General features: G+C 33.5%; 1 protein-coding gene across 3 annotated transcripts in view; it reads left to right on the forward strand.

Moving 5' to 3' along the window:
• Positions 1-13,314, forward strand: part of KNL1 (kinetochore scaffold 1) — a 31,484-nt gene that overhangs the window by 5,347 nt on the left and 12,823 nt on the right. For all 3 annotated transcript variants that reach the window (XM_034417850.3, XM_034417851.3, XM_060687471.2), the window contains exons 7-15: positions 57-102; positions 478-515; positions 1,397-1,446; positions 2,400-6,980; positions 7,304-7,451; positions 8,675-8,742; positions 9,040-9,138; positions 9,499-9,614; positions 12,889-12,979. In XM_034417850.3, the coding sequence (XP_034273741.2) occupies positions 57-102; positions 478-515; positions 1,397-1,446; positions 2,400-6,980; positions 7,304-7,451; positions 8,675-8,742; positions 9,040-9,138; positions 9,499-9,614; positions 12,889-12,979 (5,237 nt within the window). The remainder of the gene's footprint in view (positions 1-56; positions 103-477; positions 516-1,396; positions 1,447-2,399; positions 6,981-7,303; positions 7,452-8,674; positions 8,743-9,039; positions 9,139-9,498; positions 9,615-12,888; positions 12,980-13,314) is intronic.

The raw sequence follows: 13,314 nt of genomic DNA on the forward strand, positions 1-13,314 counted from the left end.
ACATTACCATGATTACCACATACTTCTTATAACTGATCATTTTTCACAATGTTCAGTTGTAGAACCTTCAAATGAAACAAGAAATCAAAATCTACTAAATGAGTAAGTTATTGAATGAATATCAAATAATTTCTTTTAAAATGGCCTATCACTTTCTTTTGTATGTATTTATACTAATATTGGGATTGTTTGTTTAGTACATTTAATAAATTTATCTTTATCATGTTATTAATGTTCCAGTTCACAATTCTAAACTTGTTGACTAAATGAACTGATCCATACTTGCAATAGAAGATTTACACTAATAAGATGTTTTCAGATCAATATTTTAACAATATTCATGATTTTGTTCTTAAATGTTAAATTTCTTAGAAATATTCTACTAATTTCAGCATTTATAATTTTAAATTATACTTACTGCTTGTTTTGCTTAATTAGCCTTTTAATAAGTTAATTTTAAGTTGAGTTTTTTTCCAGAAATGAAGAACCAGAAGCTACCAAGTATGAGATAACTGGTAATATTTATTTTATTACTTTTTATTTATGCAGGTATTTCAATTTATATGGCCATCCAATTAATAAATATTCAAAGCTTTATTGATAGCTGTGCTTTATAAAAACATCATTGCTAAGTAGTAATATAAAATACATTGAATTTGTATCCCACACCCAACCCCACACCACACTACCCACTCTGGTTAAATGCGCGTAGAGTGATATGGTTTGTTTTAAACGGATAAAAAGATGCGTGCGGCTCGTTATCAAAATTCGAGTGGAAGTAAGGATCCCCGCCTCCTGGAACCGTCGGAAAATGCGACACGTAGAGGCCGACAACCTCCGAAGGGTGGGGGCTGGCAGGTTGGCGGGGTTACATTCGGTGTATAAGACACACACAGATTTTCACTCTCTTTTTTGGGGGGAAAGCTGTGTCTTATACTCCGAAAAATACGGTACATATTTATTTCGGACATCATGAGTTCTAGTCCTACCTTAGACATGAAAAACAGGCTTGGTGACTTTGGGCCAGTCTTCTCCCTCAACCCAACCCACTTCACTGAAAAATAGGAGGAAAAAGGTATGTTTGGTACCTTGAGTTATTTATGAAGAATAATAAAGGCAGGATAAAATTAAAAAATCAAATGATCATCTCATTTGCCTGATTATGCATATATCATTGTGGCCTGTAATGAGTACCGTTGCTTGAACAACAGGAAACAATGGAAACCAAATGGGATACGAGATGGATATTATAAAGAAACTTCTTGCATCTAGAAAATGTAATCTTTTGCTAGTACTAGGTTAGGGGAGAGAATAGATTGATTTTATTAAAAAATTATATGGCATGTTTTACCATAACGCTAACCAAAAGGATTTAATCCTATTTTCTTCCTCAAAGGGATGAACACTTTACTTCATGCTCCTATCCACACTTTGCAACAGATGGAGGTAAAATACACTAATTTTTAATCTATGTAATCTATCATATCAATTTAATACAGTACAGTAAGATTTATTGGAATGATAAAAACATCTATAAATATTACTACAAATTTGCCAAAAAAAGCTAATACTGCTTTCAGTAATTCCATGAGTTGATGAATAACTACTGTGTCAATGTTCCTTTCATAGTTGCTTATTACTTTTGGCAGCAACTCAAATAATACTTTAAGCTCTTATTTAAATGGATGATTGTTTATTTCATTCAAATTGCTTGTTCAGAAGATTTAACTGGAGAGCTTTGGCTTGCAAATTACAATGCCTGTTCATACATAAGAGAAATACCAATTTAAACATTTTCAGTATTTTTTTCTGATTTAGATTCAACACTGATTTTTAATTCCATATTTTTCACTTTATACTCTTGACATACAAGTCCTCAAAACTTTCTCTTCATTTCTCTGCTTTCATGTAATGTATTTAAATACCTTTCTGCCAGTAAACGTATCTTAAAGATTTTCTCCTTTCTTTAAAATAACTTTATAAGAATGACGATTGAGAGCATTTGGAATTTGTGATGCCCTGAGTACTTATTAAAACTTTCTTTTCTTTGAAACCTGAGGTATAATCTGAACATTAAATGTATGTAATTGATCTGAACTATTCTGGAAATGCCTCTCTTTTTATCTTCTTTTATTGCAGATAATAATTGCTTAGTTTCAAAATTCAGGATTCTTTCTTTTTTGGAACAGTTTTCAGTTTAACGCAATCACATTTGAACCCAGAATTATCAAACCATCCCCATTTTTATGAAATTCAAAAGTTGAATTTAAAATAAGTAGTGTATTTTAATTTATTTATAGAAAGGACTAAGCTTTGGTTTTCAATATAACATAGGTTTGTAAAATATAGCTTAAATATAATTAGTAGTTAAAATGTCAGCACTTTCTTCTTTTTTATAGTGTCTTGATGCCAACCCTAGCCAAGAGTTGAACATCACGGATAGAACACTGATTTTTTCAGAACAAAATGAAATGGATATGACATCTGGTCACACAATCTTGATTACCCATGACACTAAAGTCTGTCAAGAAACTGACAAACCCAAGAAGATAAATTTTGAATCATTTTTGTCTCAGATAAAACCTGGAAAAAAAGCTTCACAAGTTACTGAAACCTGCTTCTCATATAGCTCTGTACAAATGAATGAGAGCAATTTATCTCAGCAGAAGACAAATACTGAAAAGACAGACAAAATTAATTTAGGAGACTTTTTGGAAAGTTTAAGGTCCACTAAACTCTTTTCAGCACCCTTTAATGAGATTATCCCTTCAGGTGGACCAGCTTCAGAAAGAAGTACTTATTCTTCCAAACAAAATGTATGTTCTCATTTGCAAACAGAAAATTGCAACATGACTACTGTCTTTAGAGGACTTGATAATAGGCAACATGATGAAACCTCTGCTCTATCTATTGAAAAAGCCATTTCTGCTTCAAAGCAATTAGGATGTGCTGAAAGTATGGATTTAATTACTGCCAACACAGAAAGACTTTTGCCATCTGGAACTAGCACAAGTAGCATGATAAATCAACAACAGAATCTTGGAAAGGATAAATCAGTTACTCATAGCACAGTTAGCTGTACTCTAAGGACTTCAAATTATCAGCTTGGTATTCAGCAAAACACAAATATGTCTCACAGTGAAATAAATGCAAATAACAAGGAAACAAATATTAACCATAATTCTGCTGTCAAGATAACTAACAGGGACACCTTACCTTCACAAACCAGTTTTGGAACTATTACAGGACCTTCTGTCACTTCTGTGCCTGTTCTCCATGGTGATAAAACTAATTTCTCTGAAGATATGGAAATGACCAAGAATTGTACAGGTTTAATCTGGGAAGTTCATTCTAAAGGAACAGATAGCCCTGCTGATGGCTTAGTTCAAAAACAGAAAACTGATATTTTCGAGCTAATGGATAGAACGAATTTTAGAGAGATTGAGATGGACATTACAAAAAACCATGTTTCCATGAATTCCTATCTAAACAGTATGCACCATTCTAACTTAGTCAGTAAAATGACTGCTGCAGATCAGCAAAATGATCATGGTAACATGGAACTTTTAAATCAAAGAGTAAATCTTAGTTCTGCAAGAAACATAAACTTAAATACAAGTCAAGTGTCCAAGAATTTTAAAAAGCCAGTAGAGATTCCATTAGTGCCATATACTACTATTGGTATCACTAAATGGACTAATTCAGCAACAGGAGATAGTACAATTAATAGAACAATTGGGCTTTCAAACAATGCAGTATCTTTAATACCTGAACATGAAAATACTTTCGCTTCCAGTGAGAATATGGAAATAAGTAAAGCTGTAGGATCCTTAAGATGTAATTCTCTGAAGCCTGTTCCATTCCAGGATATACCACAGCAGTTGACAGGTGCTAGTAGGAAAAGCATAACTGATTCAGATTCTGATAAGTTTATGGCATTGCCGTTGAGTGAAGACAATGAAATGGAGATTACCAAGAGCTGTACGGTGCCAGTAAATTACAACATGCTGCAGCATGATAGAACGACTGAAGTGTTTCCTTTAGAATCTGTAGACAAAACTACTAATGTATATAATGATATGGATGAAACTAAACCTATAACATGTATAATAAGTCAGTATGTAGAAAATTCTGGTTCCCAGATTATGCAAAAGCCAAATAGATCTGGTAGAACTAGGCCAACCAAAGATAGGACTATTGTGTTTTCCCTCAATGACGGGAATGAAATGGACATTACCAGAAGCCACACAGTAGCATTAAATCATGATGCTGTCACTTTTGCAGAAGATAGGCCTGTTCTATCAACTGTATCTTCAAATAAAACCATCCTATTGACATTACATGATGATGTGGAAATAACTAATCCTGTGGCAAGTGAAACTCTTAGAAGTATATCTGACTTCCTTAATGTGCCAAAGCAGAGTGCAGGAACTGGAAGGAAAACAATTGAATCAGATAGTGATACGTCTGTTGCATTTCCTTTGAGTGCAAACAGTAAACTAGAATTTAGGAAGAACCTTACAGAGGCAGTAGAAAGAGCTCCTCAAGAACAAACTTCACCTTTTGAAGAGAATGTCAACATTAATATATCAAATAATATGGCAGTAAATAAGAGCATGTCTTTTGCTCCTTCAGATAAAACTGTAATGTTTGTGCATAATAATGACATGGAAATCACTAAACCAATAAGTATGACATCTATCAAAGATACTGGCTTTGAGACTTTGCAGTCAAAAAACAAAGAAAATGGCAAAGCGATTCTAGTAAAATCAGCCAAGAAAGGAACTGATCTGTGTTTACTGGATGAAAATGAAATGGAAATGACAAGAAGTCATACTGTAGCAGTCAACTATGATATTCAACATGCTAAGGTGGCCCCTCAGAAATTGTTTTCCGATTCTGCAAATGAAACCAGTTTGTCTGTACATAATAATTATGAAACAATAAATAAATCTTCAAGTTTTGTTCCTGCAGAAAACACCATGATTATGAGCAATCATGATATGGAAATTACAAAATCTTTACCAGCTGAAATTTTCAAAAATAGTCTAAAACCTTTCCGACAGAAAACAAATTTAAATTGTGAGTCTACTTTAGTAGATCCAGTTAATATTAGTGTTTTTGCCCAACAACACAATGAAATGGAGATTACAAAATGCCACACGGTGTTAGTTAACCATGATGATGTTTTCCATAAAGAAAAGATTCTGCAAATATCTGTTCAGAATAATATGGATACTGCAGGATTTCCTACAATTGCCAAAAATCCTGAAGAAAATTTTCATAAGAATAAGACTGAGCCAGAAAAGAATGCTGAATGGGAGTTCCCTTCAAATCAAACAGCTAATGAGCCAGTAAAGACTAATATGCACACAGTATTATTTGATAACAAAACAATTGAATATTGCCAGAATATTGCTAACCAAACTAAACAACTTTTTCCTTTCAATGAAAAGAATGCATTCACTTATCAGGATGGCACAGAAGCTACTAGTTTGCACTCTGATACTATAAGTTGTGGGAATCTGCAGGAAGTTAAGAAAGAGAGGCTAGAAAAAAATATGGAACAGAATCACGAGGAAAAGGCAAATGATCTGGAGTTTATAAAAAAACACACAGTTACCAACAAGGAACATAATTGCTATGTGCTGTCTGCTGAAAAACAGATACCAAACACTTCCAGAATGTCAAAAGAAAAAACAGTTGCCTTTTCAGATGATGGGCACATGGAGGTAACTAGCAATTACACAACAGGAATTGAAAGGATGTTTATGAGTGATAGAAATGAATGTGAGTTACATTCCCTTGCTGTATCTAATGTAGAATTCTCTGCTTCAATAATTGATTGTGAAAAGAAATTAAATATTGACAAAATTGCATCTGAAAAGTCCATCGTCCAAGTACAGCAGAACATTTTGAATACTAAAGAGAGACTAGAGCCTTGCAGAGCTAAAATTAATCATATGAAGGAAAATGTCTCAATTGTAGATTCAAATAAAGAGAACGAATTGATATTTCCTATCAGAAAGTCCTCTCTAGTGCCAACTCTATCTGATGAAATTGCCCTGGGTTTAAACAGAGAGAAAAACCTATTAGATGAAAACAAAATGGAAAAACATCTTAAAAAATTATCTCAGTCAAGACAATTAGATGATACTGCTATAAAAGCAATGGATGTTCTTCCATATGGTGACAAAATTGGAAAGAAACCTGAATGGGGAAGCTTTTCAAAAGATCAACATAACGATTTGAAATCCAGTCCCATAAATATACTTCCAGTGGAAGAGCCTGTCATTTTAAATAAAGGATCTAGTGTTACCAGCAACTGTCCAATGTTACAAGATGCTGAGAAGAAACCAGAACTTGTTCTGTTCTCTTGTGATGCCGAATCCACTCTTAGTGAAGAATTACCCAAGCTGATAATGAAGCCAGATTGCTCCTTGAAGTTGAAAGAAGACAGAAGAATTGAATCCAATGCAATGGCTTCTAAAGCAGGGATAAATTCAAGTTCTACTGAGGGTATTCCTCTTAATGTACCTTTAAATACAGATAACAGTAAAATAAGAATAATGCCCTTAGCTATCTTCCCACCTAAATTACCAAATAAAAGAAAACCTGCACTTTCCAACATAGACGCTCCTGCTGCCAAATTGGATAAAAACTCAGAAATTCAAGATTCTCAAGTCTCTTTACTTACAAAGAGTTCCTCAGACAAAATAACCCAGAAATTGTGTCCTTTTTACATAGATGAAGAACTGCTTCCTTCATGTGCAGAGGAAATGGATTCTAATGAATCTTTATGTCATGAAGTGCCAGAAAAATGTCCTGACGAGATATATGAAAAAATGATTGTTAATAATGAAATGTTTGAAACTAATCAAAAATTAAAGAGATCTATAAATCAAGAAAATGAGAACATTCAAGGAGGAAAAAAGCTCAAGAAAGATATGGACTGGAATGATACTGCAGAACAAAAGCAGGTTGGTAAAAGTTTACTATTTTGATAGGTTCTTGCAAATCTGTGGGTTAAAAAATAATTACCCAGCAATAGGATTTTATTTTAAAGAAGATCAATAGTACCTACAGATTAGCTGGGTAATATTGGAAAATGGATTATTTCAGTTATAATGCTGGCACCTGTGCCTTGAGAATAAAAATACTCTAATAAAAATTGTGATAATGAATAGGTTATATAACTGAAAAAAGACATATAATTTTAAACTAAAGATGTATAACCTGTAAAATATTTGTAATATTTTCTTGTGATTTGATATTTTATGAATAATGACTATTTTAATTTTAGATTCTTCATAGCACAGAGGTACCTCATAACAACATAGAAACTGATGAAAATAAACATATTCCAGAAGTGGTGGCCACAAAACGGGAAAAGAAACAAAGCAGCAAGAACAACCTTTTTGATTCATTTAAGGTTGATACAAGTTGCAATAGTAAGATTTCTTTCAAACTAATGACTTGAATAACAGTCTGAAATACCGTAGAGGCATTTTACAGTATTGTATATGCCATGGAAGTTTCTCCTTCAGTTGGTAGAAGGTATTTGGGCTTATTTCAGAAGCAGCTTATCTACTAATTGCTCATATTATTCAGAAATAGTTCCCTCTAAAGATGGTTCTTGTTAGGAATAACAAATCTTTAGGCTCTATGCACAATTCCTCTATATGTGGAATTTTGCTGCAAAGTAGCTACTGTGCTGTGGTCCTGCTCATTCATAAAATTACTGCTGTACTTGTCATGCCAGTATCAGAATATTGATTATCATATCAGATACTCCATACCTCCTAAATAGATACAGTTCCAAATAAAGAGCTGCAGGTAATAAACTTTTTTTTTAATTGGAGCCTAGCAGGGGAACAAGGGAAGTGTTTGTGGCTCATGATTTTTCAAGGGATCTGTCTGGAGATACCAGACAGAGACAGAGATACTGGACACAGACAGTCAGAAAGTGGGAGAAGAGAATGGAAGACGGATATTGTTAACTTTTTTAAAGTTGTCTTAACTTGAACCCAACCAACATTCTCTCTAGCAAATCTGGATTTTCTATCATTTATATTATATTTTTGATAATATAATATTAGTCCCTCTGTTTCCATGAATCTGGGTGGACAAACTAATTATTGGTTTCCTTACGTGGGTGGGTTGAATTATTGAGACCAAGTTTCGAGGAATTTAAGAAGGGAACTGAGAAGGCTTAAGGGTTGTTTTTATTTTTAAAACTGGGAAGGTTGGTTGGTTCTGCCTGCTCTGTGGATGTGATGACATCACTGGCCATGCCCACTATGGTCTCTAGGCAGGATACAAAAAAGAATGCAAAGTGGAGATTAAAAAAATATTTATCATCACTGCCATAAGTTGGCAATTGTATTTTTTACAAACATAGGGTGAGAAACTAGATGACTTTAAATTTAAATACTTATAGAATTATTTCTTCACTCTCACTATATTATTCATATCATAAACCCTACAAATAAGGTGTTTCTTCTAATTTATCTCAAAGATTATCAGAATATTAAATGAGAAAAAAATCAGAACTTTCTGCCCAATAAAGTAAAAATTAAAATAATTTAGGCTGTAAACTGATGCTGATTATTACTGATATACATTTATGTGGAATGTTTTTCTCACATCTCTCGCCTACTTTTTTTCCTTCTAGATCAACAAAACATTGAACTGGAGACTCAGCTTCTCATGGACAGTATTTGCGAACAAAATTTACAAGAGGTATATATTAAATTATACCTTTCTCTTTCAAAACATATATTGATACATAATGAATGGCCTTGAAATGTAGCAGGTTTCTCATAATGTTTAATTAGCTAGATTTTGTTTTTCCTGTTTTGCTGAAATTGTGTCTATTGACCCATTATCTTAGATAATGCTTTTATACACTAAATTAATTTTTATTCTTAAATTTTGGTTATAGGTTAATGGGTATATTAAAACTATAATTTAAAAAAATATTGAGACATTTGATTTCAACTCCAAACTAATGTTTATACTTAAATGTTTCCATTTTAGAGATTGCTGGAAGGTACTATCACAGTTCGTGAATTTTTCACACTTCTCCAAGTCCATGTTTTAATACAAATGCCTCGCCAGAGTCACCTTCCGGTCAAGGTGTGTATGTGTAAAAGGTCCTAGCAACTATGTTGCAATATGAATAAGGATTTGATTTTATTATTGAAACAAGCCTAGTGATTTATATTAGAGATTATTTAAGATTCATCAGTATGCATATTGTACTTTCTAGGTCTCATTTAGCCATTATAAACATCTTTTGTAACATTCAGTTCAGCCGAAGTTTAATTTAGTTTTATGCAAGTTTGGCTTCTGGAATTGCTGAACCAAGAAAGAAGCAATTTGTATTGCTTCCAGTTCAATTTTGAGCATATTGGTTTTCTCAATTCTAAACAGGAACATTCTAATTCTAATTAGATTCCTTCTTAAGAAACTACATATGTTTTGTTTTCTCTATAGCCCACAGTCAACACATCATCTATCCCAGAAGACAAGATTCTCAGCCACTGCATCTATCATCCCAAATTACAGGTTTATAAGGAAGATTGTCAAACTCTTCACACAATAATAGAAGAGTAAGATACTTCCAATTTTTCTTCAGATTTTATTTGTATTAACATCTACTACTTGAAACTTAATATGAATTGCAATATTACTGATATCAGTTGATCACTTTAATGCGTGCATTGTAATTCTTTCAGAAATACTTATGAACTCTTATAAAAAAGATTACAAAGTAAAGCTGTGCATTAAATGGAGACCGTTTTGTTCTGGACACAAATAAAGTTCTACTTCTATTCATTTTGGATTGACCATCCGAAGCCTGGAATGTTTTGATTTTTGCAGTTTATAGCCAAAACAATATCCAAAGGGATCCTGGCCAATTTGATGAGATGAGTACTGCAAGGCTGATGCATGTCACTCCCTGTGTCCCCTCCTGCTCTTTTTCTTGGCATCTGCACCAGTTCACCTTCCCCACTTCCTCACAGTGCTTTTCTTTTCCTGCCTCAACTCAGGCATTGCTGGTGTGCAACAGCCAGTTCCACTGACCTGCCTGAACACTGATCTTTCCAGCAACTTTGTCTTCTCTACTACTTCCGCCTTTTTTTTTTTTACAGGCGTTGCTTTTACAGCCAATATATTAAACAAGCATAGGTAATCCTTGATTTACAATCACAACTTGGAACCGAATTTTAGTCACTAAGCAATGCGGTCATCACATGACCAAACCGGATATTACAGCCATCTTTACCGCAGTCATTTAGCAAAACATGTCATTAAATAAATCTCATGGACCTTCAGCGAATTCAGCTTTCCCAACTGACTGGGAAGTTTGCAAATTGCGATCATGTGGCTTCAAGATGATGCAACCATCATAAATATGACCCAGTTGCTCAGCATCCAAATTGTAATCATGTGACCATAGGGATGGTGCGATGATCATAACTTTGAGGATAGATCATAAGTCGCTTTTTCCAAGGCCGTTGTCACTTCAAACCATCATTAAATATATGGTTGTAAGTCAAGGATTACCTGTATATTAACCTGTTCCTTAATTCAGTTATTTAAGCATTAAGAACAGGCTTCCAGACCCCTAGATTCCTGCTTCTCTTCAGCTGCTGCCATTGATGTCTACATATATTATCAAGGAAATGCTTTGGTTTTGGCTTTTTTTTTTCCTGGAACATATGTATTTCAGTCAAAATCCAGAACAAAACAACCCTCTATTCTATCTGCTTACAGACAGAACATGTGCCCAAAACACATCTCAGTTTGGACATAGACCACAAAACTCTCTTTTTCTGTGTATGGAATATTTTGTGCATAGAATAAAATCTCTTAGATTCTGGGAGTTTCTGCATACAGAAAGACAATTTCTTCTTCATAGGTGGACCTCAACTAATGCCACAATTGAGCCGAAAATTTTTATTACTAAGCAAAACAGTTAAGTGAGTTTTACTCCATTGTACAACATTTCTTGCCACAGTTGTTAAGCTAATCACTGCAGTTGTTAAGTCAGTATCACAGTTGTTAAGTGAATCTAGCTTCTCCATTGACTTTGCTTTCAGAAGGTCACAAAAGTTGATCACATGACCCCGGGCAAATGCAACGGTCATAAATACATGCCAGTTGCCCAGCGTCTGAATTTTGATCATGTGACAATGGGGATACTGCAATGGTCTAAGTGTGAAAACCAGTCATAAGTTACTTTTTTCAGTGCCATTATAACTTTGAACTAAACAAATGCTTATTTGAGGATTACCTGTATATTTAGCTTTTTTTATCCCATAGTTGTGCTTAGGGAAAACTTCTAATAATGTCACTAAAAAGCAAGGATAGAAGGAGAGCAAATTTGAACTGTAAATTACTTACTACCTATGGATTGATCGCTATGCAGCACACTATGGCTTTAGACAAAATCCCTGAGAAAAATTGAACAATTGTAATGCAGATACTGGACATGTATTTTTTTTTAAAAAAAGAAATATCCCATAATCACAAATATGCTGCCCTTCGAAATGCCTGCTTTCTTGCTGTATAGTAGATGTCCTGTAAAAACACCTTTGTAGAAATCCTCAAAATTAGAGCTGACTACAAGAGTAATGTAATATGTCTATTAATAATCATCCTGGAGGAGGCATGGAACAGAAATCTTAAATTGACTAGAGCGGTGACATATAAGGAAAACCATTACAAAATGTTTCATAGATGGTACTTAGCCCCGGCCAGACTAGCGAAGATATATCCCAATATACATCCCAATTGTTGGAAATGTGGCCACGGTCAAGGCACCTTCTTTCACATGTGGTGGACATGCCCAGAAGCAAAAGGATACTGGAATAAAATTAGGAGATGGTTATATGAAATAACTGATGAAGATATTGCATTAACACCAGAGATTTTCCTCCTGGGAATAATAAAGAAGCCATATAGAAAGGAAATGATGCATTTAATGATCCATATAATTACAGCCGCTAGATTGGCATACGCACAGTATTGGAAAGAGAAAATTCAACCACCAGAAGAGCTTACAATTAAGAAAATACTTGAGTGCGCAGAGATGTCTAAATTAACCTATGAATTAAATGATGAAAAGTCAGTTTACTATATGGTGTGGGAAAGGTGGTACAAGTGGTTGCATGATAGAATGAAAGAAAGATCTAAAGGTGTATTAAATAATGGTTAAAAGTGAGTTAAAATGTCACCAAGTATTATCTATGGAAATAGTTAAAACACTGCACATCCGATACAAATTGAAAAGCTATATTATGTATATGTTGTTTCATGTTATTGTTTGAATGTTTGTTTGTTTTTTCCTCTTATTTCTCTTTTGTTTTTGTCCTTTGTTTTTTGTTTGTTTTTTTTAAAGAAAATCTCAATAAAGTTTAATTATTAAAAAAAAAATAAATCATCCTGGTTCTGTTCTCTGAATAGTTCTACAGTTTTTTTGTGTTTAGACATGTAGGCAAAGCAGAAGTGAGTGAAATTAGAGATAAGTATCATTAAACATTATGAGTGCAATCCAGCACATCTCTGTGACACAGTTGAGAAATCCAAATAAGATGTAGATTAAATAGGCTGTTAGTTCATAGATATTCCCAAAGTTCCAAGCATTTCTTGGAAGCATTAGAAAGCTTTATGTGTATAATTAAATAGAGAGGAGCCCCCAACAACTCTTTCAAGCTGTTTATATTAGGGTATCTGAAACCTTACTTTAAAAATCCCTGAAAGTGTTGTAGTGATACTGCAGGAAAAGCTGATATAGTCACCCTTTGTTTTACTAGATCCCAGCCAAGTTATTTCTGCTTTCTATCAGCAGACTAGCACAGATGTTTGTTTGTATTTCAGATTAAAACTTCATGCAGCTGACCAAGATAAACCTCTGGCGAATATGAATAAAAGTTTTTGGGAAGTAATGAAAACTTGTTCAAAGGAAGAGGTATAGACAACTGACTTATTCTGCTAAATTGTAATTATTGAGACATGTCAATAACTTATCTTAATTTATGTATTTGGTTATTTTTCAATGGCACTTTGTATAGAAATTGCTTGTATATACTCACTTTAAAAATAGTTTTATATAAATGAAATCAATATGTAAACAGATATAAGAAAAATATGAACAGATAGTTACTACATGCTCATTCTTAATTGATAAATGGGCTATTCTTTTAGATTGAATAACTTTAAATAAAAATTTAAAATGTGTTAAGACATTTTATTTTCAGTAAACTTGTTGGAGCACTAAAAGGGTGAGGCTCTTTTACTCTCTCT

This window comes from Pantherophis guttatus, chromosome 1, assembly GCF_059756535.1.
Source record: "Pantherophis guttatus breed Tessera chromosome 1, ASM5975653v1, whole genome shotgun sequence".
In the NCBI taxonomy this organism is placed as follows: Eukaryota; Metazoa; Chordata; class Lepidosauria; order Squamata; family Colubridae; genus Pantherophis; species Pantherophis guttatus.